At 36.2% G+C, this 25,285-nt stretch overlaps 1 protein-coding gene across 1 annotated transcript in view; it reads left to right on the forward strand.

The window, feature by feature from the left end:
- The window catches only part of MALRD1 (MAM and LDL receptor class A domain containing 1), a 706,902-nt gene that overhangs the window by 296,477 nt on the left and 385,140 nt on the right, over positions 1-25,285 (forward strand). Inside the window, exon 25 of the mRNA XM_030940611.1 lies at positions 24,526-24,773. Within this exon, the coding sequence (XP_030796471.1) occupies positions 24,526-24,773 (248 nt within the window). The remainder of the gene's footprint in view (positions 1-24,525; positions 24,774-25,285) is intronic.

Below are 25,285 nucleotides of genomic sequence, written 5' to 3' on the forward strand. Positions count from 1 at the left end.
AGAAATCTCCAACAGACCTACAGCTGAGGGTCCTGACTATTAGAAGGAAAACTATCAAACAGGAAGAACACCTATACCAAAACCCCATCAGTACATCACCATCATCAACGACCAGAGGCAGATAAAACCACAAAGATGGGGAAGAAGCAGGGCAGAAAAGCTGGAAATTCAAAAAATAAGAGTGCATCTCCCCCTGCAAAGGAGCGCAGCTCATCGCCAGCAACAGATCAAAGCTGGTCAGAGAATGACTTTGACGAGATGAGAGAAGAAGGCTTCAGTCCATCAAACTTCTCAGAGCTAAAGGAGGAATTACATACCCAGTGCAAAGAAACTAAAAATCTTGAAAAAAGAGTGGAAGAATTGATAGCTAGAATAATTAATGCAGAGAAGGTCATAAATGAAATGACAGAGATGAAAACCATGACACGAGAAATATGTGACAACTGCACAAGCTTCAGTAACCGACTCGATCAACTGGAAGAAAGAGTTATCAGCGATTGAGGATCAAATGAATGAAATGAAGCGAGAAGAGAAACCAAAAGAAAAAAGAAGAAAAAGAAATGAACAAAGCCTGCAAGAAGTGTGGGATTATGTAAAAAGACCAAATCTACGTCTGATTGGGGTGCCTGAAAGTGAGGGGGAAAATGGAACCAAGTTGGAAAACACTCTTCAGGATATCATCCAGGAGAACTTCCCCAACCCCGTAGGGCAGGCCAACATTCTAATTCAGGAAATACAGAGAATGCCACAAATATACTCCTTGAGAAGAGCAACTCCAAGACACATAATTGCCAGATTCACCAAAGTTGAAATGAAGGAAAAAATCTTAAGGGCAGCCAGAGAGAAAGGTCGGGTTACCCACAAAGGGAAGCCCATCAGACTAACAGCAGATCTCTCGGCAGAAACTCTACAAGCCAGAAGAGAGTGGGGGCCAATATTCAACGTTCTTAAAGAAAAGAATTTTCAACCCAGAATTTCATATCCAGCCAAACTAAGTTTCATCAGTGAAGGAGAAATAAAATCCTTTACAGATAAGCAAATGCTTAGAGATTTTGTCACCACCAGGCCTGCCTTACAAGAGACCCTGAAGGAAGCCCTAAACATGGAAAGGAACAACCGGTACCAGCCATTGCAAAAACATGCCAAAATGTAAAGACCATCGAGGCTAGGAAGAAACTGCATCAACTAACGAGCAAAAAAACCAGTTAGTATCATAATGGCAGGATCAAGTTCACACATAACAATATTAACCTTAAATGTTAATGGACTAAATGCTCCAATTAAAAGACACAGACTGGCAAACTGGATAAAGAGTCAAGACCCATCAGTCTGCTGTATTCAGGAGACCCATCTCACATGCAGAGACATACATGGGCTCAAAATAAAGGGATGGAGGAAGATCTGCCAAACAAATGGAGAACAGAAAAAAACAGGGGTTGCAATCCTTGTCTCTGATAAAATAGACTTTAAACCATCAAAGATCAAAAGAGACAAAGAAGGCCATTACATAATGGTAAAGGGATCAATTCAACAGGAAGAGCTAACTATCCTAAATATATATGCACCCAATACAGGAGCACCCAGATTCATAAAGCAAGTCCTTAGAGACTTACAAAGAGACTTAGACTCCCATACAATAATAATGGGAGACTTCAACACTCCACTGTCAACATTAGACAGATCAACGAGACAGAAAGTTAACAAGGATATCCAGGAATTGAACTCATCTCTGCACCAAGCGGACCTAATAGACATCTACAGAACTCTCTACCCCAAATCAACAGAATATACATTCTTCTCAGCACCACATCGCACTTATTCCAAAATTGACCACATAATTGGAAGTAAAGCACCCCTTAGCAAATGTAAAAGAACAGAAATTATAACAAACTGTCTCTCAGACCACAGTGCAATCAAACTAGAACTCAGGACTAAGAAACTCAATCAAAACCACTAAACTACATGGAAACTGAACAACCTGCTCCTGAATGACTACTGGGTACATAACGAAATGAAGGCAGAAATAAAGATGTTCTTTGAAACCAATGAGAACAAAGATACAACATACCAGAATCTCTGGGACACATTTAAAGCAGTGTGTAGAGGGAAATTTATAGCACTAAATGCCCACAAGAGAAAGCTGGAAAGATCTAAAATTGACACTCTAACATCACAATTAAAAGAACTAGAGAAGCAAGAGCAAACACATTCAAAAGCTAGCAGAAGGCAAGAAATAACTAAGATCAGAGCAGAACTGAAGGAGATAGAGACACAAAAAACCCTCCAAAAAATCAATGAATCCAGGAGTTGGTTTTTTGAAAAGATCAACAAAATTGACAGACTGCTAGCAAGACTAATAAGGAAGAAAAGAGAGAAGAATCAAATAGACGTAATAAAAAATGATAAAGGGGATATCACCACCGACCCCACAGAAATACAAACTACCATTAGCGAATACTATAAACACCTCTACGCAAATCAACTAGAAAATCTAGAAGAAATGGATAATTTCCTGGACACTTACACTCTCCCAAGACTCAACCAGGAAGAAGTTGAATCCCTGAATAGACCAATAGCAGGCTCTAAAATTGAGCCAATAATTAAGAGCCTACCAACCAAAAAAAGTCCAGGACCAGATGGATTCACAGCTGAATTCTACCAGAGGTACAAGGAGGAGCTGGTACCATTCCTTCTGAAACTATTCCAATCAATAGAAAAAGAGGGAATCCTCCCTAACTCATTTTATGAGGCCAACATCATCCTGATACCAAAGCCTGGCAGAGACACAACAAAAAAAAAAAATTTTAGACCAATATCCCTGATGAACATCGATGCAAAAATCCTCAATAAAATACTGGCAAACCGGATTCAGCAGCACATCAAAAAGCTTATCCACCATGATCAAGTGGGCTTCAACCCTGGGATGCAAGGCTGGTTCAACATTAGCAAATCAATAAACGTAATCCAGCATATAAACAGAACCAAAGACAAAAACCACATGATTATCTCAATAGATGCAGAAAAGGCCTTTGACAAAATTCAACAGCCCTTCATGCTAAAAACGCTCAATAAATTTGGAATTGATGGAACGTACCTCAAAATAATAAGAGCAATTTATGACAAACCCACAGCCAATATCATACTGAATGGGCAAAAACTGGAAAAATTCCATTTGAAAACTGGCACAAGACAGGGATGCCCTCTTTCACCACTCCTATTCAACATAGTGTTGGAAGTTCTGGCTAGGGCAATCAGGCAAGAGAAAGAAATCAAGGGTATCCAGTTAGGAAAAGAATAAGTCAAATTGTCCCTGTTTGCAGATGACATGATTGTATATTTAGAAAACCCCATTGTCTCAGCCCAAAATCTCCTTAAGCTGATAAGCAACTTCAGCAAAGTCTCAGGATACAAAATCAGTGTGCAAAAATCACAAACATTCTTATACACCAGTAACAGACAAACAGAGAGCCAAGTCAGGAATGAGCTTCCATTCACAATTGCTTCAAAGAATCCAACTTACAAGGAATCCAACTTACAAGGGATGTAAAGGACCTCTTCAAGGAGAACTACAAACCACTGCTCAGTGAAATCAAAGAGGACACTAACAAATGGAAGAACATACCATGCTCATGGATAGGAAAAATCAATATCGTGAAAATGGCCATACTGCCCAAGGTTGTTTATAGATTCAATGCCATCCCCATCAAGCTACCAATGAGTTTCTTCACAGAACTGGAAAAAACGGCTTTAGAGTTCATATGGAACCAAAAAAGAGCCCGCATTGCCAAGACAATCCTAAGTCAAAAGAACAAAGCTGGAGGCATCACGCTACCTGACTTCAAACTATGCTACAAGGCTACAGTAACCAAAACAGCATGGTACTGGTACCAAAACAGAGATATAGACCAATGGAACAGAACAGAGTCCTCAGAAATAATACCACACATCTACAGCCATCTGATCTTTGAGAAACCTGAGAGAAATAAGAAATGGGGAAAGGACTCCCTATTTAATAAATGGTGCTGGGAAAATTGGCTAGCCATAAGTAGAAAGCTGAAACTGGATCCTTTCCTTACTCCGTATACGAAAATTAATTCAAGATGGATTAGAGACTTAAATGTTATACCTAATACCATAAAAACCCTAGAAGAAAACCTAGGTAGTACCGTTCAGGACATAGGCGTGGGCAAGGACTTCATGTCTAAAACACCAAAAGCAACGGCAGCAAAAGCCAAAATTGACAAATGGGATATGATTAAACTAAAGAGCTTCTGCACAGCAAAAGAAACTACCATCAGAGTGAACAGGCAACCTACAGAATGGGAGAAAATTTTTGCAATCTACTCATCTGACAAAGGGCTAATATCCAGAATCTACAAAGAACTCAAACAAATATACAAGAAAAAAACAACCCCATCAAAAAGTGGGCAAAGGATATGAACAGACATTTCTCAAAAGAAGACATTCATACAGCCAACAGACACATGAAAAAATGCTCAGCATCACTGGTCATCAGAGAAATGCAAATCAAAACCACAATGAGATACCATCTCACACCAGTTAGAATGGCAATCATTAAAAAGTCAGGAAACAACAGGTGCTGGAGAGGATGTGGAGAAATAGGAACACTTTTACACTGTTGGTGGGATTGTAAACTAGTTCAACCATTATGGAAAACAGTATGGCGATTCCTCAAGGATCTAGAACTAGATGTACCATATGACACAGCCATCCCACTACTGGGTATATACCCAAAGGATTATAAATCATGCTGCTACAAAGACACATGCACATGTATGTTTATTGTGGCACTATTCACAATAGCAAAGACTTGGAATCAACCCAAATGTCCGTCTGTGACAGACTGGATTAAGAAAATGTGGCACATATACACCATGGAATATTATGCAGCCATAAAAAAGGATGAGTTTGCGTCCTTTGTAGGGACATGGATGCAGCTGGAAACCATCATTCTTAGCAAACTATCACAAGAACAGAAAACCAAACACCGCATGTTCTCACTCATAGGTGGGAACTTAACAATGACATCACTTGGACTCGGGAAGGGGAACATCACACATCGGGGCCTATCATGGGGAGGGGGGAAGGGGGAGGGATTGCATTGGGAGTTATACCTGATATAAATGACGAATTGATGGGTGCTTACGAGTTGATGGGTGCAGCACACCAACATCGTACAAGTATACATATGTAACAAACCTGCACGTTATGCACATGTACCCTAGAACTTAAAGTATAATAATAAAAAAAAAAAAGAAATCATAAGATGGAACGATGGCAAATTAAAATATTAAGTATCATGGTAAGGACAGGCCTAGATGAGAAGGTATTCAAGCAAATTTTTGAAGGAGGTCTGGGACCTGCTGCTTTCCTTTTTAAGCTTTTTAATTATAGCCATCCTAGGGAGTATGAAGTGTAATCTCATGGTGGTTTTGATTTGCATTACCCTAATGATGAATGATGTTGAACATCTTAAATGATCTTATTGGCCATTTATGTATGTTTTTTGGAGAAATATCTATTTTGCCCATTTTTTTCACAGAATTATCTTTTGTTGAGTTATAGGAGTTCTTTAGAATTCTGAATCTTAAATAATTATCAAATATGCAATTTGCAAATATTCATTATCATTTTGTAGGTTGTCTTTTTTCATGTTTATTTTTAATCCTTTAGGTTTATAGCAATTTTAGGTTTACAAGAAACTGAGTAGAAAGTACAGTTATCACCTGGGTGCGGTGGCTCACGCCTGTAATCCCAGCACTTTGGGAGGCCAAGGAGGGCGGATCATGAGGTCAGGAGATCAAGACCATCCTGGCTAACATAGTGAAACCCCGTCTCTTCTAAAAATACAGAAAATTAGCTAGGCATGGTGGCACGCACTTGTAGTCCCAGCTACTCAGGAGGCTGAGGCAGGGGAATTGTTTGAACCCAGGAGGTGGAGGTCGCAGTGAGCTGAGATCGTGCCACCGCACTCCAGTCTGGTGACAGAGCAAGTTTCTGTCAAAAAAAAAAAAAAAAAAAAAAGAAAGATGGAAAGGGAGGGAGGGAGGAAGGGAAAGAAAGAAAATATACCCCTTATTTCCATATACCCACAGCCTTCCCCATACAAGAGTGATACATTTTCTACAATTGATAAACCTACAATGACACATCATTAACACTCAAACTCCATAGTTTACATTAGGTCTCACTCTTGGTGCTGTACATTCTGTGGGTTATAACAAATGTATGATAACATGTATTGACTATCATAGTATCCTACAGAGTCGTTTCATTGCCCTAAAAATCGGCTCTGCTCCGCCTGTTCATTCCTCTCCACCCTTAAACAGCTGGCAACTGATTTTGATCCTGTCTGCATAGTTTTGTCTTTTCCAGAATGTCGTGTAGTTGGAATCATAGAGCATGTAGCCTTTTCAAATTTCCTTTTTTCACTTGATAATAGACATGAAAACTCATTGCTTTTTACAGCTGGATAATAGTCTGTTGTCTGAATATGCCACAGTTTATTTGTCCATTCGCTCACTGAGGGGCATCTTGGTTGCTTCCAGTTTTGGCAATTATGAATAAAGCTGCTGCAAGCATGCATGTGCAGGTTCTTGTGTGGACATAAGTTTTTAACTCCTTTGGGAAAAGAGCAGGGACCAAGTTTGCGGGGTTTATATGGTAAAGTATGTTTAGTTTTGCAAGGAACTGCCAAACTGTTTTCCAAAGTGACTGTACCATTTTGCATTCACAGCATCAATGAATGGCAATTTCTGTCACTCCATATCTTTGCCAGCACTTGATGTTTTTAGCTTTTTAAAATTTTTGCCATCTTAATAGGTATTTCGTGGTATGTCACTTTTTAAAATTTGCAATTTCCTGATGACGTATGATGTTGAGCTTCGTTTCATTTGCTTACTTGCCATTGTATGTCTTCTTTGATGAGGTATCTGTTTAGATCTTCTGTCTGTTAATTAATTAGGTTGTTTGTTTTTGAGTTTTGAGTGTTCTTTGTATGTTTTGGATAATTTTTTCTCATATGTGTCTTTCACATATTTTCTTCCAGGTTGTGACTAGTCTTCTACTGGTAATTTGCTTAACGGTGTCTTTCAGAAAGCATCACTTTTAAATTTTAAGAAAGTCCAACTTAGCAATTATTTGTTTCATGAATTGTGCCATTGGTGTTGTATTTAAAAAACTATCACTTTAGCAAAAGATCATCTAGATCTTCTCAGATGTTATTTGCTAGCATTTTTATAGTTTCGCATTTTATATTCATGTCTGTTATCCATTTTGAGTTGATTTTTGTGGAGAATATAAACTTATAAACTCTGTGTCTAGATTCATTGTTTTACATGTAGATGTTCAGTTTTTTCAGTGCCATTTACTAAAAAGACTCTTCTTTCTCCATTGACTTGCCTTTGTTTTGTTTTTCAAATATCAATTAACCATATTTTTGTTCATCTGTTTCTGGGCTCTATGTTCTGTTTGATTCATCTATTTGTATATTCTTTTGCCAATACCTCATTGTCTTGATTACTGTAACTTTATTGTAAGGCCTGGGGTCAGGTAGTATTAGCTGTCTTCTTTTGTTTTGTTTTTACTATTGTCTTGATTATTCTGAATCTTTTGCCTCTCTATGCAAGTCTTAGGATCGTTTGTCAATATCCACAAAATGACTTGCTGGGATTTTATTGGGATCGCATTGTATCTAAAGGTCAAATTGGGGAGAATTGATATCTTGACAACCTTGGGCATTTCTGTTGATGAACATGAATTAACTCTCCATTTATTTAGTTATTCTTTGATATATTTTATCATAGTTTAATAGTTTTCCTCATATACATCTTACATCTGGCAGAGTGCAGTGGCTCACCCCTGTAATGCCAGCATTTTGAGAGGCTGAGGCAGATGGATACACTGAGGTCTGGAGTTTGAGACTGGCCTGGCCAACATGGCGAAACCTCATCTCTATTAGAATTACAAAAAAAAATAGCTGGGTGTGGTGGCAGGTGCCTGTAATCCCAGCTACTCAGGAGGCTGAGACAGGAGAATCACTTAAACCCCGGAGGCAGAGGTTGTAGTGAGCCAAGATCGTGCCACTGCACTCCATCCTGGGGGACAGAGCGAGACGCCACCTCAGATAAAAACAAATAAAATAAAAATAAATCTTAAATCTACTTTGCTAGACATATACCTACGTATTTCTGTGGAGAGACAGTGCTAATATAAATGTTATCATGTTTTTAATTTCAAATTCCACTTGTTCACTGTTGATATATAGGAAAGCAATTGAGTTTTGTGTATTAATCATGTATCGCGCAACCCCTTGTAATTGCTTATTAGTTCCAGAATATTTTTGTCTTTTAGAATTTTATATAGGTAATTATGCCATATGTGACCAAAGACAGTTTTATATCTTCCTTCCTAGTTTGTATAACTTTTACTTCCTTTTCTTGTTTTATTGCATGAGTTAGGACTGTCAGTGTGATGTTGAAAAGGAGTTGTGAGAGGGAACATCTTTGTCTTGCTCCTGATATTAGCAAAAATGCATCTAGCTTTTCACCATTAAATGTAGTTTTAGCTGTAGGGTTTTTTGTAGTTGTTCTTTAAGAAGTTGAGAAAGTTTTCCTCTATTTCTAGTTTGCTGAGAGTTTTTATCATGAATGGGTGTCGGATTTTGTCACATGCTTTTTCTTCATGTATTGATATGATTATATGATTTTTCGTCTTTAGCTTGTTGATGTGATGGATTACATTATTTGGTTTTCGAATGTTGAGCCAGCCTTACAAACCTGGAACAAATCCCATTTGGCTATGACATGTAGTTACTTTTAGACATCGTTGGATTTGATTTGCTAATATTTTATTGAAGATTTTCAGATTTACGTTCATGAGAGATGTTGCTCTTTAGTTCTTGTTTCTCATAAGTTTTTGTCTGGTTTTGGTATTAGAAGTAATACTGGCTTCATGCAATGAGTGAGAAAATATTCCCACTGCTTCTGTCTTCTATAAGAAATTGTGGAGAATCTTCCTACCATTTTTAGGTTGCTGTCTTCTTGATTCAGCATTTGCTTCCTTGTTATAATCTTTTGACTGCTTTCCAGAGTTCTGACAACATTGATTCTGACATTTTCTGCTTGCATTTTGATGTGTCTGTGGCTGAACGGAGCTTAGAGCGGCCTCTTCACCAGTTTGCTGATGTGACTTCTGCTTTTGCAAGAGACTCCCTACCTGCAAAGTCTATGGTTCCTGTTGCTTCTCACCTACTGTAAAATTATTTGTGAGATATGCCTTTTTCTCTAAATTTAATCACAGTTTTTTTGGATGTCTCAAATTTTTGTAAAACCATAACAAAATAAACCATAAAAAATATCACCTCCCACCATGTCTCTCCCTGACATGTGGGGATTCCAATTTGAGATGAGATTTGGGTGGGGACAAAGAGCCAAACCATTTCATAGTAGGTGTATATATTTATGGGGTACATGAGATGTTTGAATACAGGCATGCAATGTGAAATAAACACATCGTGGAGAATGGGGTGTCCATCTCCTCAAGCATTTATCCTTTGAATTACAAGCAATTCACTTGCACTCTTTACGTTATTTTAAAATGTAAAACTAAGATATTACTGATTATGGTCACCCTGATGTGCTATTAAATAGTAGGTCTTATTAATTCTTTCTAACTATATATATATATGTATAGACGCACACACACACACATATGTACATATATACACACAGTTACACAATATATATATCTACATATATACTATATGCTAGTATATACATATACTAGTTATATACTATATATATAACTATGTGTATATATAGTTAGAATGAATTAATAAGACCTACTATTTAATAGCACATCAGGGTGACTCTCTCTCTATATATATATATGTATACACACACACACATATATAGTGTACTTGTGTGTGTATATATACACATATACATACATACACACACACACACACACACACACACACACACACACACCTAGGAGGATAGTTTTCCTGTCAAAAGTCTGAAAAACAGTCTCCAGCTCTACACTTGGTTTGGAATTTATCCCAAGGCCTTGCCTTCATGGTGGAGCCCTGGTTTTGGTCTTTCCTGGAAGATATGTTTTAGCATTCCACTATTTAAATGATCAATTAAAGTTTCTACTTCCGAGGTTTAAAATCTCCGAATTTCTGACCTCTCTCCTTGCCTTCTTAAATGTGTTTACTAGCTTATCAGTTCTTTCCTGAGCTTATATTTTTCTTGTGGCATCTTATCAAATACATCAAGTAGTAACCAATTCATGTTTTCAACATTTTGTCCAGAAAGCTCCTCACACAAATTTGTAATATAATTATATACATATTCAGCTTTCCACAATATCTTGGGCACTAGGTTTATCAAATGTTTTGATGTTACATAACATAAATCTCAATTTTTTCAGTGTCCTGTAACAATTCCTTTATTGCCTGCCATCCTGGCCATTGCTACAAATTTGAGGTAATTTTTATGTCAGCACTCCATTAAAGTACTGATTTCTATATAAGTTATCTGTATCATGATAATGCTGTGTAACAATCTAAAAACCATTTAGATTGTTAAATCTTATTAAAAAATTTAAAAATGCTGTGTCAATTTAAAAACCATTTCTTATTTTCACCCTGTATGTGGTGAGGTTCTGTGATTTGTTTTCTTAATTTTTAAATTTCTAAATTTTGTAGGTACATAGTATGTGTTATATTAGTTCATTCTCACACTGCTATAAAGACATATTTGAGACTGGGTAATGTATAAATAAAAGAGGTTTAACTGACTTACAGTTCCACATGGCTGGGGAGGCCTCAGGAAACTTACAATCACAGTGGAAAGTGTAGGGGAAGCAAGGAATGCCTTCTGTGGAAGCAGAAGAGAGAGTGAGGGAGTGAGTGCCATACTTTTAAACCATCAGATCTCCTTAGAACTTGCTCACTATCATAAGAACAGCTTGGGGGAAACTGTCCTCATGATCTAATTACCTCCCTCCAGGTCCCTCTCTGACACATGGAGATTACAATTTGAGATGACATTTTGGTGGGGACAAAGATCCAAACCATTTCATAGTAGGTGTCTATATCTATGGGTTACATAAGATGTTTTGATTCAGGCATGCCATGAAAAATAATCACATCCCAGAGAATGGGGTATTCACCCTCTCAAACATTTATCCTACGTGTTACAATCTATTTACACTCTTTTGCTTATTTTAAAATGTAAAATTAATTTATCATTGACTATCGTCAATTTGATGTGCTATGAAATATTAGGTCTTATTCATTCTTTCTAACTTTTTTTTTTTTTTGTACCCATTAACATCCCCAAAATGTTCTGTAATTTGGGTTGAGCTTAGCAGGGCTTAGTTGTAAGATGTGGGTGGAGTCCATGCCTGAGCAAGCAGCTACCTAAGTCATGTTCTTTGAGCAGAAAATAGGAGGAAAAGGGCACAAATCCAGACATGAAAGTAAATGTTTATTCTCTGCCTGTGTCATGACCAATATTTCATTGGTCATAGAAAGTCACAAATCCATTTCCAAAATCAATGGGATAGAAAGTGTACTCTGCCTAGATTGGGAGGATGAGGGGAAAGAACATTTAATAAAAAATCAACCAAACTCTTATACTCTATCACTTAATAGCAGTCTTTCAAAATTATTACAGATATGTTTAAACACAGGTTATTTCCCACTGGATGAAATGTGCCTCAAAATATTACTACTTTTTACATCATAGCAGAGCAAAATTAAACATTGCTAAAGAATTAAACTTACTTCTAATCGGATTTTGGTCTAGAGAGCATCAGCGTCTTTGCCAGCATTGAGGCCCCATCTGAGACTCACTAAGTCATAAACTTCTTGTTAGCAAGTTCCTCAGGTGATTCATATGTGTATTAAAATTTGAAAAGTGTTGCTCTCGATAATACGACGATTTCACAAAGCTTTCTGGTGGAAGAGGGAGCTGTTATTGTACTCTTTAGTTCTTTGTCAACATAAGCAAATATCTGTTGGTTTTAATATTTGATATTAATTTTTTAACCGTTAGCAATAATTTGTGTTTTGTACATCTTTCTTTCTATATTTTTTACCACTTTCTCTCTGGTTTTATTAATTGAATAGACTGAAATATATTCAAGTCAAGACATAGTTCATATACATGTGTTGCCTACTAATATAACTTATTGAAGATTTTGAGAAACTTATAAAAATGAGCATTCATTCAGCAAGTGTTTATTATGATATTTCTGGCATTTTTTCTAGTTTCTTGGAATAATGAAATGAACAATACATATATATATCCTGCTGTCATGGAGTTTCCATTCTGACTGTTGGTGGTGGGTGGGACACAAAGATCAAAGAAAATAAGTAAAATAACACTATAAATATATATACACACACACACACATATATACACATACATGTATCTGTGTTTACACACACACACACACACACACACACACACACACACACACACACACACACATATTACAGTGATTAGTGGTCCAGCAAAAAGTAAGGAAAAGTAAAGTAAAATGCTTAGGGTGGTGGCTTACAGTTTTAAATAGACACTCGTGGAAATTCTCATTGAGAAATTAATATTTGACCAAAGAATGAAAAATGATGAATCAAGCCAAAGGATATGCGATGTAATTGAAGGAATTAAAAAAAATCAATGAAATATTTTAAAAGCCAAGAATAATTAAAACACAGCCCCTTTTATGTCATCACTATGTCAATAGCAATGTCCTTTGGGTTCTAGAAATGCTTAAGGAGAATTTCACTACCCACTTTATCCCTCAGGATGCTTTTATTTACTTAGTTTTTTGAGTTGATGTGTTTACATCTTGACTGTCTTCTTTTAATTGTTATGGCATATGACTATATAGCATTCTGTAATTTCCAAGAAAACAGATGAATTCTGGGGGAGAAGGGACTATGATTTTAAGGTGTAATTGTTAGTTTTGCAGTGAGGTTATATTACATGTATTATTTATTTATTATAGTAAGGTCGACGTTCCATCTGAAACATTTTATGTTTTCATAATTAGTGTTCAGTTGTGGCAAAAATGAATTTCACAGTGTACACTGCCTCTGGGCTAGGGAGTACACCAGTGTGCATTATCCTGGATACTGAAAACCACTGACCTGGGTAATTACTTCGTTCTTAGTCAATAACCATTTAAAATCTAAGAAAGCATTTTATAATTAACACTCACATTATCTGACATATTACTACCAGATTTCCTTTTCATTTATTTATTTGGTAAACATTAGGCACCCCCAATAGAAGTGGTCCTAGGGCAGAAACAAAGAAAGAAAAACAAGATATGGCCTGAATAATTGTGGAGCTTCTTGTATAGTAAAAGAGATACATAAATAAGCATTCGCATTTCTTGAGAGTTAGAGAAAGTGCCAAGTATTTTTGGAGGGGCGAAATGAAGATAATTTGGTCATATATAAATACTAATCCCAACGTGGGTTTTCATAAAAGTAACACACTGCTTTGAAAACATCCAGTGTGTTTTCAGAGTTGTTATGAAGCATGGACTGAGAATAGCTTTTGTTTTCTTTGAGAAATTATGTTGGAAAGTAGGTCAGATATCATGATGTTACTGAGGCAGGCTTTCTGGGAAGGATCCGCTGTCCTGACCTTGAGGAATTCATTAGATCCGGCTGCAGCTGAGTGACGGGAGCTAAGACCACATTCATTGTCTTTCCAAAATTACCAACAGTGGTCCCTCCTCTTACTATCACAGTGTCTTAAGTGGCAAGTGTTAGGATAATATTTTCCAGATTATAAAACCAGGTCATCGACGGAGAAGAAAAAATTATATGTGAAGGACCTCTCTGAATCACTCATGAGATAATCCATATTTTCCCAATGTTTGATATATCATGTGCCTTATGATTTTCAAAAGGTTGATGCACATAGGGCTTTTCTAAATTATTTATCCTCAGAACTGCCTTTTCTTTGTAGGAACACAAATATGCCTTGTAGTACAGTCATTCTGTATATCACAATGTGAAAATATTTGTTTAATATATTTATGATTATTACTTCACAGAATAACAAAATACACTGGAAACCATGCTATCATAAATTCGTAATGATAATCAGCAATTGATATTAATATTTTAGCCTTTAATTTTGAAATATTAATGAATTCATAGAAAGTTCAAAGAGAGGCCGGGCATGGTGGCTCAAGCCTGTAATCCCAGCACTTTGGGAGGCCGAGGCGGGCAGATCACGAGGTCAGGAGATCGAGACCATCCTGGCTAACACAGTGAAACCCTGTCTCTACTAAAAATACAAAAAAAATTAGCTGGGTGTGGTGGCGGGCACCTGTAGTCCCAGCTACTCGGGAGGCTGAGGCAGGAGAATGGCATGAACCCAGGAGGCAAAGCTTGCAGTGAGCCGAGATCGTGCCACTGTACTCCAGCCAGGGCGACAGAGTGAGACTCCGTCCAAAAAAAAAAGACAGTTCAAAAGCTCAAAGATACCCTTCATGCGTTTTTCCCTCAGTGGTTATATAACTATGGTCCAATATTAAAACCCGGAAACTAATATTGGCTCAATGTTTGAAAGTCTGCAGCATTTCATTACATGCATAAATTTATGTAAAGCATCATTGCCACAATCAAGATACTCCAACTTTACAAAGATCTTCCTTGAGCTACTTCTTTACAGTCAAACTCATTCCCATCATCTCTAACCTCAGGAAGCCACTACTTTGTTTTATATCTCTTTGCTTTATCATTTTGAGAAAGTTGTATAAATGGAACTATACAGGATGTGACCTTTGAGAGTACATCTCAAAGATCTTCTTTCTCTCAGTGTCATCCTCTTGAGATCCATCAAAGTTGTTGTAAATCAGGTTTTCCTTTGTGTTGCTTAGTCATGTTTCATGCTATGGAGGTAACATACCGTGGTGCTATTTTCCAGAGCGATTGCCTCGTGTCACACTACCACCAATAATGTACACAAGAACAAGTTTTGCCATGACCTTGTGAGCATTTAATGGTGTTACTATTTTGTTTTTACATTACCCTTCTTGTAAGTGAGGAGTGATACCTCATCATGGTCTTAATTTGCACTTCCTTATTAGCTAGTAATGTTGAATATTATTTCCTGTGCTTGTTTATAATCCATATATCCTCTTGGCTGAAATATCTCTTTTGCCCATTCTCAAATCAGACTTTTCTTAACTGTTGGGTTTTCAGAATTCTTTATATATTATTGGTATAAGTCTTTTAACAGATACATGAATGGCAAATATTTTCTCCCCAGCTTTAGGTTGTCTTTTTTGTTCTCTTAACAGGATCATTTGCAGAGCAAACATTTTTAACGTTGATGAAGTTCAATGTATTGATCTTTCCTCTTTGAGATCATGCTTTTGATATCACATCTAAGAATATTTCACCAAGTCCTAGGTCCCTGATTTTCTCCTTTGTGTTCTTTAAAAAGTTGTATGATATTACATTTTACATTTAAGGGTATGAATCATTTCGTTAATTTTTGTATAAAGTGTCAAAGTTTGGTCACAGTTTCTTTATTTGTATGTTTGCCTATAACCAACTACTCCAGCATCATTAATGAGACTGTTCTACTTTTATTTAATTGTTTCTGTACCTTTGTCAAAAATTAGTTTTACTTACATGGAGCTATTTCTGGGTTCTTTTCTGTTCTATTGATCCAGGTATCTATTCCTCCACTAGTACAAGACAGTCTGGATAGCTCTGATGGAGATATAAAGGGAGTTTGATGTTGCTTTCATGCCTACTAACACAATATTCATTTTGTTGTCCATGAATCAAGGAGTAATTTTGACTTTCAGGTTTTACTATTTAAGAAATACATTTTATAAGGCAACAACTGCCATAGGGGGTGATTTCTTTGATGGATCTGGATGAAGTAAATCAAAAAAGCTGTAGCATAACTCTTGAAATCAGTTAGATTAATTCCTTCTAATGCATTCTTCTTGTGCAAAATTGTTTTAGTTATTCTAGTTCCATTGATGTTCTATATAAATCTTATAAAAATATATAGCTATAAATTATTTTGATGGAACTTTGATAAAAATCGCATTTAATAACTTGTCCATTTGGGGAGAAGTCATGTTTTTAATGTATTGAGTTTTCCAATCATCAGCACAGTAGGTTTCTCCCCATTATTTAGATCTTTGATTTCTCTCATCAGTGTTTTGTGGTTTTCAGTATACAAATTCTATGTATGTCTTACAACATTTACACCTATTTGATTTTTTGAAGAATTATAAATGGTATTATATTTTAATTTTTATTTCTGTCTTCATTTCTAGGATTCAGAAATAAAATTTAATTATTTAATTTTCCTTAAGTAATATGGTATGTCAATCTTGTGTCCTGTGACCTTGCTGACTCATTTATTAGCTATCTGAGGTTTGTAGATTTTCTTTGTGGACCGTCATGCTTTCGGAAAATAGAAACGGCTTTTAAGTCTTTCCCTTCCTCCCTCCCTCCCTTCCTCCCTCCCTCTCTCCCTCCCTTCCTCCCTCCCTTCCTCCCTCCCTTCCTCCCTCCCTCTCTCCCTCCCTTCCTCCCTCCCTTCCTCCCTCCTTGCTTCCCAGTACACTCCTTAGATTTTCTTTGTGGGCAGTTGTGCCTTCGGAAAATAAAGATGGTTTATTTTTTTATTTTTTTTTATTTTTTATTATTATACTTTAAGTTCTAGGGTACATGTGCATAACGTGCAGGTTTGTTACATATGTATACTTGTGCCATGTTGGTATGCTGCACCCATCAACTCGTCAGCACCCATCAATTCGTCATTTATATCAGGTATAACTCCCAATGCAATCCCTCCCCCCTCCCCCCGCCCCATGATAGGCCCCGATGTGTGATGTTCCCCTTCCCGAGTCCAAGTGATGTCATTGTTCAGTTCCCACCTATGAGTGAGAACATGCGGTGTTTGGTTTTCTGTTCTTGTGATAGTTTGCTAAGAATGATGGTTTCCAGCTGTATCCATGTCCCTACAAAGGACGCAAACTCATCCTTTTTTTATGGCTGCATAATATTCCATGGTGTATATGTGCCACATTTTCTTAATCCAGTCTGTCACAGATGGACATTTGGGTTCATTCCAAGTCTTTACAATAAAGATGGTTTTTAACCAACCAACCTCCCTCCCTCCCTCCCTCCCTCCCTCCCTCCCTCCCTCCCTTCCTTTCTTCCTTCCTCCCTTCCTCTCTTTCTTCCTTCCTCCCTTCCTCCCTTCTTTCTTTTTCTTGAGATAGGAACTCACTCTGTTGCCCAAGCTAGAGTACACTGGCAAGATCTTGGCTCACTGCAACCTCTGCCTCCTGTTTTGCAATGATTCTGGTGCCTCAGCCTCCTGAGTAGCTGAGACAACAGGTGCATGCCACCATACCTGACTAATTTTTGTATTTTTAGTAGAGATGGAGTTTCAACATGTTGCCTAGGCTGGTCTCAAACTCCTGGCATCAAGCGATCCATCCACCTCGGCTTCCCAAAATGCTGGGATTACAGACAAGAGCCACCATGCCCAGCAGGTTTTAAGTCTTTCTTAGTTTAAGCTCATTGAAATGGGGATTCAACATTTAGACTTTTGTATAGTTTTTATTGTACTCAATTACAATTAATCATAAATTTTCCATCTCCATCCTAGCACTTACCCCATTCTATTAAAATGCGAGAGAACTCCATTAGGACATGCTTATTGATGAACCAGCCCCAACATCTGTTACATTGTTAAATTAATTGATCAAATGCAACACCAACCAATAAAGGAATCATTTCTGTAACTTCTGTGACCTGGCTGACAATGGAGGTGGAAGGAAGTCACCTAATTCCTGCTTCAACATTTTCATAAGGGAGAGTATATTGACTCATACCAAAGGCCTTTTCAACTGTCAGGTTCCCCCGTTGTAATAATGGTTTTCCTAATATGAATCCACGTTTCCATATTTTCCCAGTATGGATTTTGAGTATGCTCTCTAAATGAAACAACAAAGCCTGGATGACGGCACATCTGTTTATAGCATGGTTTACTGAAGCCCACTGTTCAAATTTACAGCTCAGAAAAAAAAAAAAAAATTCCTGTCAAAATATTACCGCTTATTGACAATACACCTGATCTCCCAAGAGCTCTGATGGAGATATAAAGGGAGTTTGATGGTGCTTTCATGCCTATTAACACAATATTCATTTTGTTGTCCATGAATCAAGGAGTAATTTTGACTTTCAGGTTTTACTATTTAAGAAATACATTTATAAGGCAACAGCTGCCATAGGGGGTGATTCCTTTGATGGATCTGGACAAAGTAAATCAAAAACCTTGTGGAAAGGATTCACCATTCTAGATGCCATTAAGAACATTTGTGATTCATGGCAGAAGGTCAAAATGCTAACATTAACAGGAGCATGGAAGAAGTTGATTTTAACCTTCATGGATGACTTTGAGGGCTTCAAGATTTCAGTGCAGAAAGTAACACAGATGTGGTGGAAACAGCAAAAGAACTAGAATTAGAAGTGGAGCCTGAAGATGTGTCTAAACAAACAAAACAAAGGGCTTTACCTGCTACAGAGAATCTTTAGTGAAGAGTCAACCAATGTAGCAAACTTATTTCAAGCAAACTTGTTTTCTTATTTTAAGAAATTGCTACAGTAGCCAACTTAGCAGCCACCTTCAGCAACCACCATCTTGACCATTTGGCAACCATCAACATTGAGGCAATACCCTCCATCAGCAAAAGCGTTGTGATTCACTAAATGTTCAGATGATAGCATTTTTTAGGGATAACTTATTTTTAACTGAGGCATTTACACTTTTTAGACATAATGTTACTTTTAGTACACTGTAGTATAGTGTAAGCATAACTTTTACATGCACTTAGAAACCCACAATTCCATGTGATTTGCTTTACTGTGGTATTCGCTTTTTTGCAATGGCCCGGAATTGACAGAGCAATACATTAAAGATGTGCCTGTGTATCCACATACACATGAATTTAGATAGAATGGGGAAAATATAAACATTTGTGAACTTGGTTAAAGGGTAGATGAAAGATATTTTTATTATTATTGCAACTTTTGTGCAAGTTTGAAACTATTTCAGAGTAAAAGTTTGCAAAAATATTGTTAAGAAAATGAGAAATGCTAACTTCAAAAAAAAAATTCAAATGATAAGTCCAAGACTGTTATTTTTAAAAGTAGAGGTAGTAGATAAACTTTTACTAATTTTTAATTTAAAAAAGGAAGAAAGATATGAATAAATGTAGTTTTGCTAAAGGAGACATAAAAAGGATATAGAGACCAATAACTCTGTGCTAATTTGCAAATGTCAATGAAATAGTTAATTTTCTAGGGGAAAAATAACCAAAATTAACTAATAAAGCAAAAAACCTGAAAAGACCATTAACTATCAAATAAGTTATCAACAAATGTCCTCCCGTTCTTTCTCCTGGGGTAGATACTGCGGAGTTCTACCAAATTTTAATGAACTAATAATGCCCAAAGAAACTATTTCAACCATATGAAAAGGTAGAGTTTATTTTATTAAGCTAATATATCAGTGATAAGCTTCCAAAAATCAGACAAGTGATATTCAAACACCTGTGAATATACATGCAGAAAAGCTTAAAATGCTAGCAAACTAAATTCATCATAATACATGTAGTATATACATAGTAATATATCATGCAATTTGAGATGAAGATCTTATAACATTTTAAGTGTATTTTGATGTCATAATATGTCAATGTACCCACATTACTGAAGAAAATAATAGCAAGCTGATAGGTTCTGAAAATTCTTGTTGAAATTAAGCAGCCATTTCTTATGCTATGCAGAGCATACATATGATTATTTTTAACACATTAAAGGTGTTCTATCAAATTAATGTAGGAACAGTGAAAATACTTACATTAAAATCAAGAACATGTCAAAATATATGCTATTAGTATTACTATTTAATATTATCTTTGTGGTCCTGGTCAATATTTAAGACATGAAATGAAACAAAGGATAGCCAAATTATAATTATTTTTGAATGATATGATTACATAGCACAAAAGCCCAAGAGATTTACCTTTGAAAAAGTAAACATTTAAGTAACTGGGTTGTATAATGTCTACTGAAAATTTAGTTACACCTGGTAACCTGGAATTTTAAACTCATGGTCACCTGGAATCTCAGACTGCAACCTTATTTGGAAATAGGGCTTTTGCAGATGTCATCTAGTTAAAATACAGTCCTGCTGGATAAAGGTGGGTCCTAATTCAATGACTGGTGTCCTTATAAGAAGAGGGAAAATTGGACACAGAGAGAAGATGATGTGAAAACAGATAGGGAGAATGACAGGTGATTGATGTGATACATCTACGAGCCAAGGAACACTAAGATGACCCATAGCTACTAGCAACTATGAACAGACAAGGAAAGGTTCTCCTCTGTAGCCATAAGAGAGAGCATGATGCTGCCAACACCTTCATTTCAGACTTCCAGCCTGAAAACGGAGCAGACAAAAAATTTCTGTTGACTTAAGCCACCCAGTTTGTGATATTTTCGTATGCAGCCCTAGGAAACTAATACCTAGCTTCTCTAATTATGCCTTTTGCTTGTTTGTCTTAATATCAGGATTTGAAAATCTTGTCCCATATCATAAGCACACTATTCTACAATATGTTGATAGCTCTGCCAAAGAAAAAAAGGTTCCTTAGTCAAATACATTGGGAATATCCTCTATTGCATAAAGAAATAGTCTGCATATTGTGGGAATTCTCAGAGCCTTTAATATACTAGCATCTTTTAAAATCTTTCAAAGACAAATTTTATAGAATTGATCCCATTCATTTGAATGCAAAATCTTCTTCCTTTGAATGACAAATTGACACCTGTAGGACATTTATATTCAGAAGAACAGTTAAAGAAGTGATGAACTACATCATGCCACGATACCTCAAGAATAATCACACTAAATTGAATGACTGCTCTCTTCATGTTGCTACCGGCTCACAGAGGCAGGAGTCTCTTAGAGAAGTTTTTCTATAGATACATGTGCTTTCTTATCCCATTGTATTTATAATTTGTTCTATTTTAACTGTCACTCCTAACTGCTACATTCCACATTATCAAAGGGAGTAGTACTAAAGGAGCTGTGTGTTGTGTCCTCCTTCAGCTCATAGCTCTGCTACTTACAGTGGAATACAAAGCAAAGTTTAATTCTGAACTTCAACTTTCTCATCAACCAAAATAAGAATAATAACTATTATATAGAGACAAAGCGAGGATTAAATGAAATGACAGCTATAAAGAGAATGTTTCAGGACCTGGAACACATTATATTTCATACCCAGTACCCCTCTTTTCCTATTTTCCTAAATGCGCTTTATTTATAGAATATGCTCAGTAATTTTATATTGAATGAATACACGAATATAATGGTAAGATTTTAATTTTTTGAGTTTGATGGTAGGACCTTAAAAAGAATTATGTTATGTTCCTTCAAAATATGCCTTTTCAAATGAGACATATTTTATACCTATAGTGATATTGATCAATGGACAAATTATAGGATTTAGAAAGGTAGAAACTAGTTTGATTGATGACACAGCTGTATACAAAGGTGATCATTGTCTTCCTGATGGCCCAGCTGTCTGATATTGGCATTAACTGCACCAGCAATGCCAGGAATTGGCATCAGTGCTCAAGACTATGTTATATTTTTTACCTGGTACCTATGGGAAATAATAGGATATGAAATTAAAAGTTGTTCCTCCTCATCACAGTGATGTGAAATGCAAACAACTTTTTTTGCTTATTTTATTTTCCCCACTGGTATATTAGAAATAAACTTTCCAAGACAACATAACTTCAACATGAGGGAAAAGATCAAAAGAAAAATATTATTTATATCATAAAGCTGCATGTAACAGTGTTTACATGAATAAAAATATCAAATCTGTTTTTCAGCAGCACACATTATTTTCTTATATGAATGGCCTCTCCAGATGCTGCTCTATATGCTAATGTGTTTCTCAGAGGCTGCTAAATTTTCCAACACAAGGCAACTGAATTATTTACTTCATTTTATAGTTCTTAACCAAGACAGCGGTTCATATTCTTAAACTAGATGCTGAGTTGGAGTTCGTTATTATTTTCCTGACATCTACTTCCCGGTCCTTTGAAAGGATACTTAGAACTTCAGTATTCTACACTACAATAGGTTATAAGTATTACAGTCTATTCTAGGAAAAAAATAAATTACAAAATATATTTCAAATGCCATTTGAAAATTGAATTAGCAATTAGATTTTAAAAAGACGTTCTGTTGATTTGATGACATAAATTATAACAGAGAATTTATCTCTATCCTTGAAGATATTACAAATGTCTTGACTGGTAAATTAGAAAAACAAATTATCAGTCTTGATGTTTTCTTAAAGTAATGTCTTTAGTTCTTTCAAAAGCTAAAAATGCTTATTTTAAGCCCTTTTTCTTTATTGTATAAGTTTCTTGCTCAGAGGTGTAATAAAGTTAGCTTATATTTTATTTTAGTATTTTCTTATATATCCCCAAATGACATAGAAACAATGGTAAAACTCCTATGTTTTCTTTTTTAATTTTTAATTTTTAAAATTTAATTTAACTATTTGTAGAGACAGAGTCTCACTTTGTTGGCCAGGATGATCTTGAACTGGCCTCATGTGATCCTCCCACCTTGGCCTCCTAAAATGTGATTACAGGGGTGAACCACTCCACCCAGCCTCATATGTTTTCATATTCTCCACCTTATAAACTACAAAGAGTTTAGGGTTTGTTTTGCACATTGAGACAATATTATCTGACTTGGGATAACTGTAAGAATGTATCCATACAGAAACAAACAAACAAAAACCTCACTGTTTTGATGCCACGTGCAACAGAACTTGGACATTCTTAAAGAGTCATGTGTAATAAAATAGAGTGGATGATTTGTCCAGAAATTACCATAGCTTCTGTGGGGTTATCTGCCTTTCTTTGGCTTGTGCATTGGAGAGCAAGTCCCTGAATGTTTTGATGACAGAGTCATTCTTACCCTCATTTGCCTTAAAAATTTTGAGCGATTGTTTAAATGAGGTTTATTTAAGAGAGAAACATTTATCTGAAGATATATCAACATGCTACCATAGGTTCTTTTCAAGTATTTTTAATATTTGGACACTTATCTCACTTATGATTTTACAGATTTTTATTGCAGTTGTAATCTTCAAAAAGAACTTCATAAAGAATTATTGTCTTTAAAGAATTCTAAACAGTACATTTTGTTACTTATGATCAAATTACTCACTGGTTTTTGTTTTTGTTTTTGTTTTATTTTGCTTTTTTGAGATGGAGTCTTGCTCTGTCGCTCAGGCTGGAGTGCAGTGGCACGATCTCGGCTCACTGCAACCTCTACCTCCCAGGTTCAAGTGATTCTTCTGCCTCAGCCTCCTGAGCAGCTGGGACCACAAGCGCACGCCACCACACACAGCTAATTTTGTATGTTTAGTAGAGATGGGATTTCACCATGTTGGCCAGGCTGGTCTCGAACTCCTGACCTCAGGTGATCTACCTGCCTCAGCCTCAACGTGCTAGGATTACAGGTGTGGGCCACCATGCCCAGCCTCCCTCATTGGTTTTATGCAGAATCATGAATATTGACTTAAAAATGAAAAGTATCAAAAGTCCTAAATATATAAATGTATAAGGTATGACACCTTCATACCACAATGCTCAGTTTTATAACATCTTCACTACCATTTTCAGCTTTATAATTTACTTGCAGCATGATAAAAAGATGCCTGTATAATTACTACTATCTTGGAAATGGGAAAATAAAGCAACTTAAGCAATGACAGTAATAAAATACTTCAAAAAACACCTGGGAGGTAGTTTGGTATTTGATGCAATAGTTTGGTATTTGATGCAACTTAACATATTTAATTTCTGCAACTTATTACAATAAGCTCATTCAAATTATCACACCTTTTTACGTCACTTTTCTGTTTCACAGTTTTCTCTAAAATAAAGAACTGTTCTAAACCAAAATAACTACTATGATTAATGATAACTTTTGCTTGGGGCAGCATTACCCAAGCTAAAATGTATTGCAGAATAATAAACTTCATAAATTTCTTACCAAGACCTGAGAAGCATAGATGAGAAGACAGAATAAATAAATTACATTGACCAAGTGGATACTTAGAGAAGGAAATGTGTGTAATACTAAAATAGTTTATCAACTTTGAAACTGGGACCAGATTTGTAGAGAAATGAACTTACAGAAGCCAGGGAAGTAGCTGTGTGTATAGCAAACCAAATTAGTCTCTTTATATCTTGATATCGGGATAGCATTATAAGATTTCAAATATTACATGATACAGCAAGATCACTGCAATTTTGAATTGCATGTTTTAAAGTCAGTACATTTCCATTTTCCGTAACATATATTTGGAAATACTTTCCAGGTACCTCCAGTGGGCGCTGTGATTTCGAATTTGATCTTTGTTCCTGGGAGCAGGAGAAAGACGAGGACTTTGACTGGAATCTGAAAGCTAGCAGCATCCCTGCAGCAGGCACAGAGCCAGCGGCAGATCACACTTTGGGAAATTCATCTGGTCATTACATCTTTATAAAGAGTTTGTTCCCTCAGCAGCCCATGAGAGCTGCCAGAATTTCAAGTCCAGTTATAAGTAAGAGAAGCAAAAACTGCAAGGTATGGGGAAAATCAAACCAACCAACCAAACAAACACAGAATTATTGTGAGAAACTGTTGATAAATTGACATACAGAAAATAGAGTGGCTGGGGCCAGAAAAAAGATGAGTTTGAATTTATTTAACTTTGGATATGTGAGGGAGGGAAAAAACGAAGTTCAGAATGAAAGGGAAGGATTGCTATAACTGTTGGAACAATTTCTCCTATGGATAAATTCCGTGGATATTGAAGTTTAGGAAACCATTGGAAAATTCCATGGTTGTTTTTCACAGCCATGTATAATACAGAAGTAAGATACCAGTTGCTTTCTGTTAAGAAGTTTAGTGCTTATTAAAACTATGGAAATTTTACAAACAGAAACAGAATTAAACAACAGTCAGTATATAATTAAATATCTACAAGAATGAATACTAGAGATAGTGAGAACCACAAAAATTGTTGAGTAAGTCTTCATGAAAAACAAAACAAAAAGGACCCTGAACTTACTCCTAAAACAAGTAGAATAATTTCT

This window comes from Rhinopithecus roxellana, chromosome 11 (genome assembly GCF_007565055.1).
Source record: "Rhinopithecus roxellana isolate Shanxi Qingling chromosome 11, ASM756505v1, whole genome shotgun sequence".
Lineage (NCBI taxonomy): Eukaryota > Metazoa > Chordata > Mammalia > Primates > Cercopithecidae > Rhinopithecus > Rhinopithecus roxellana.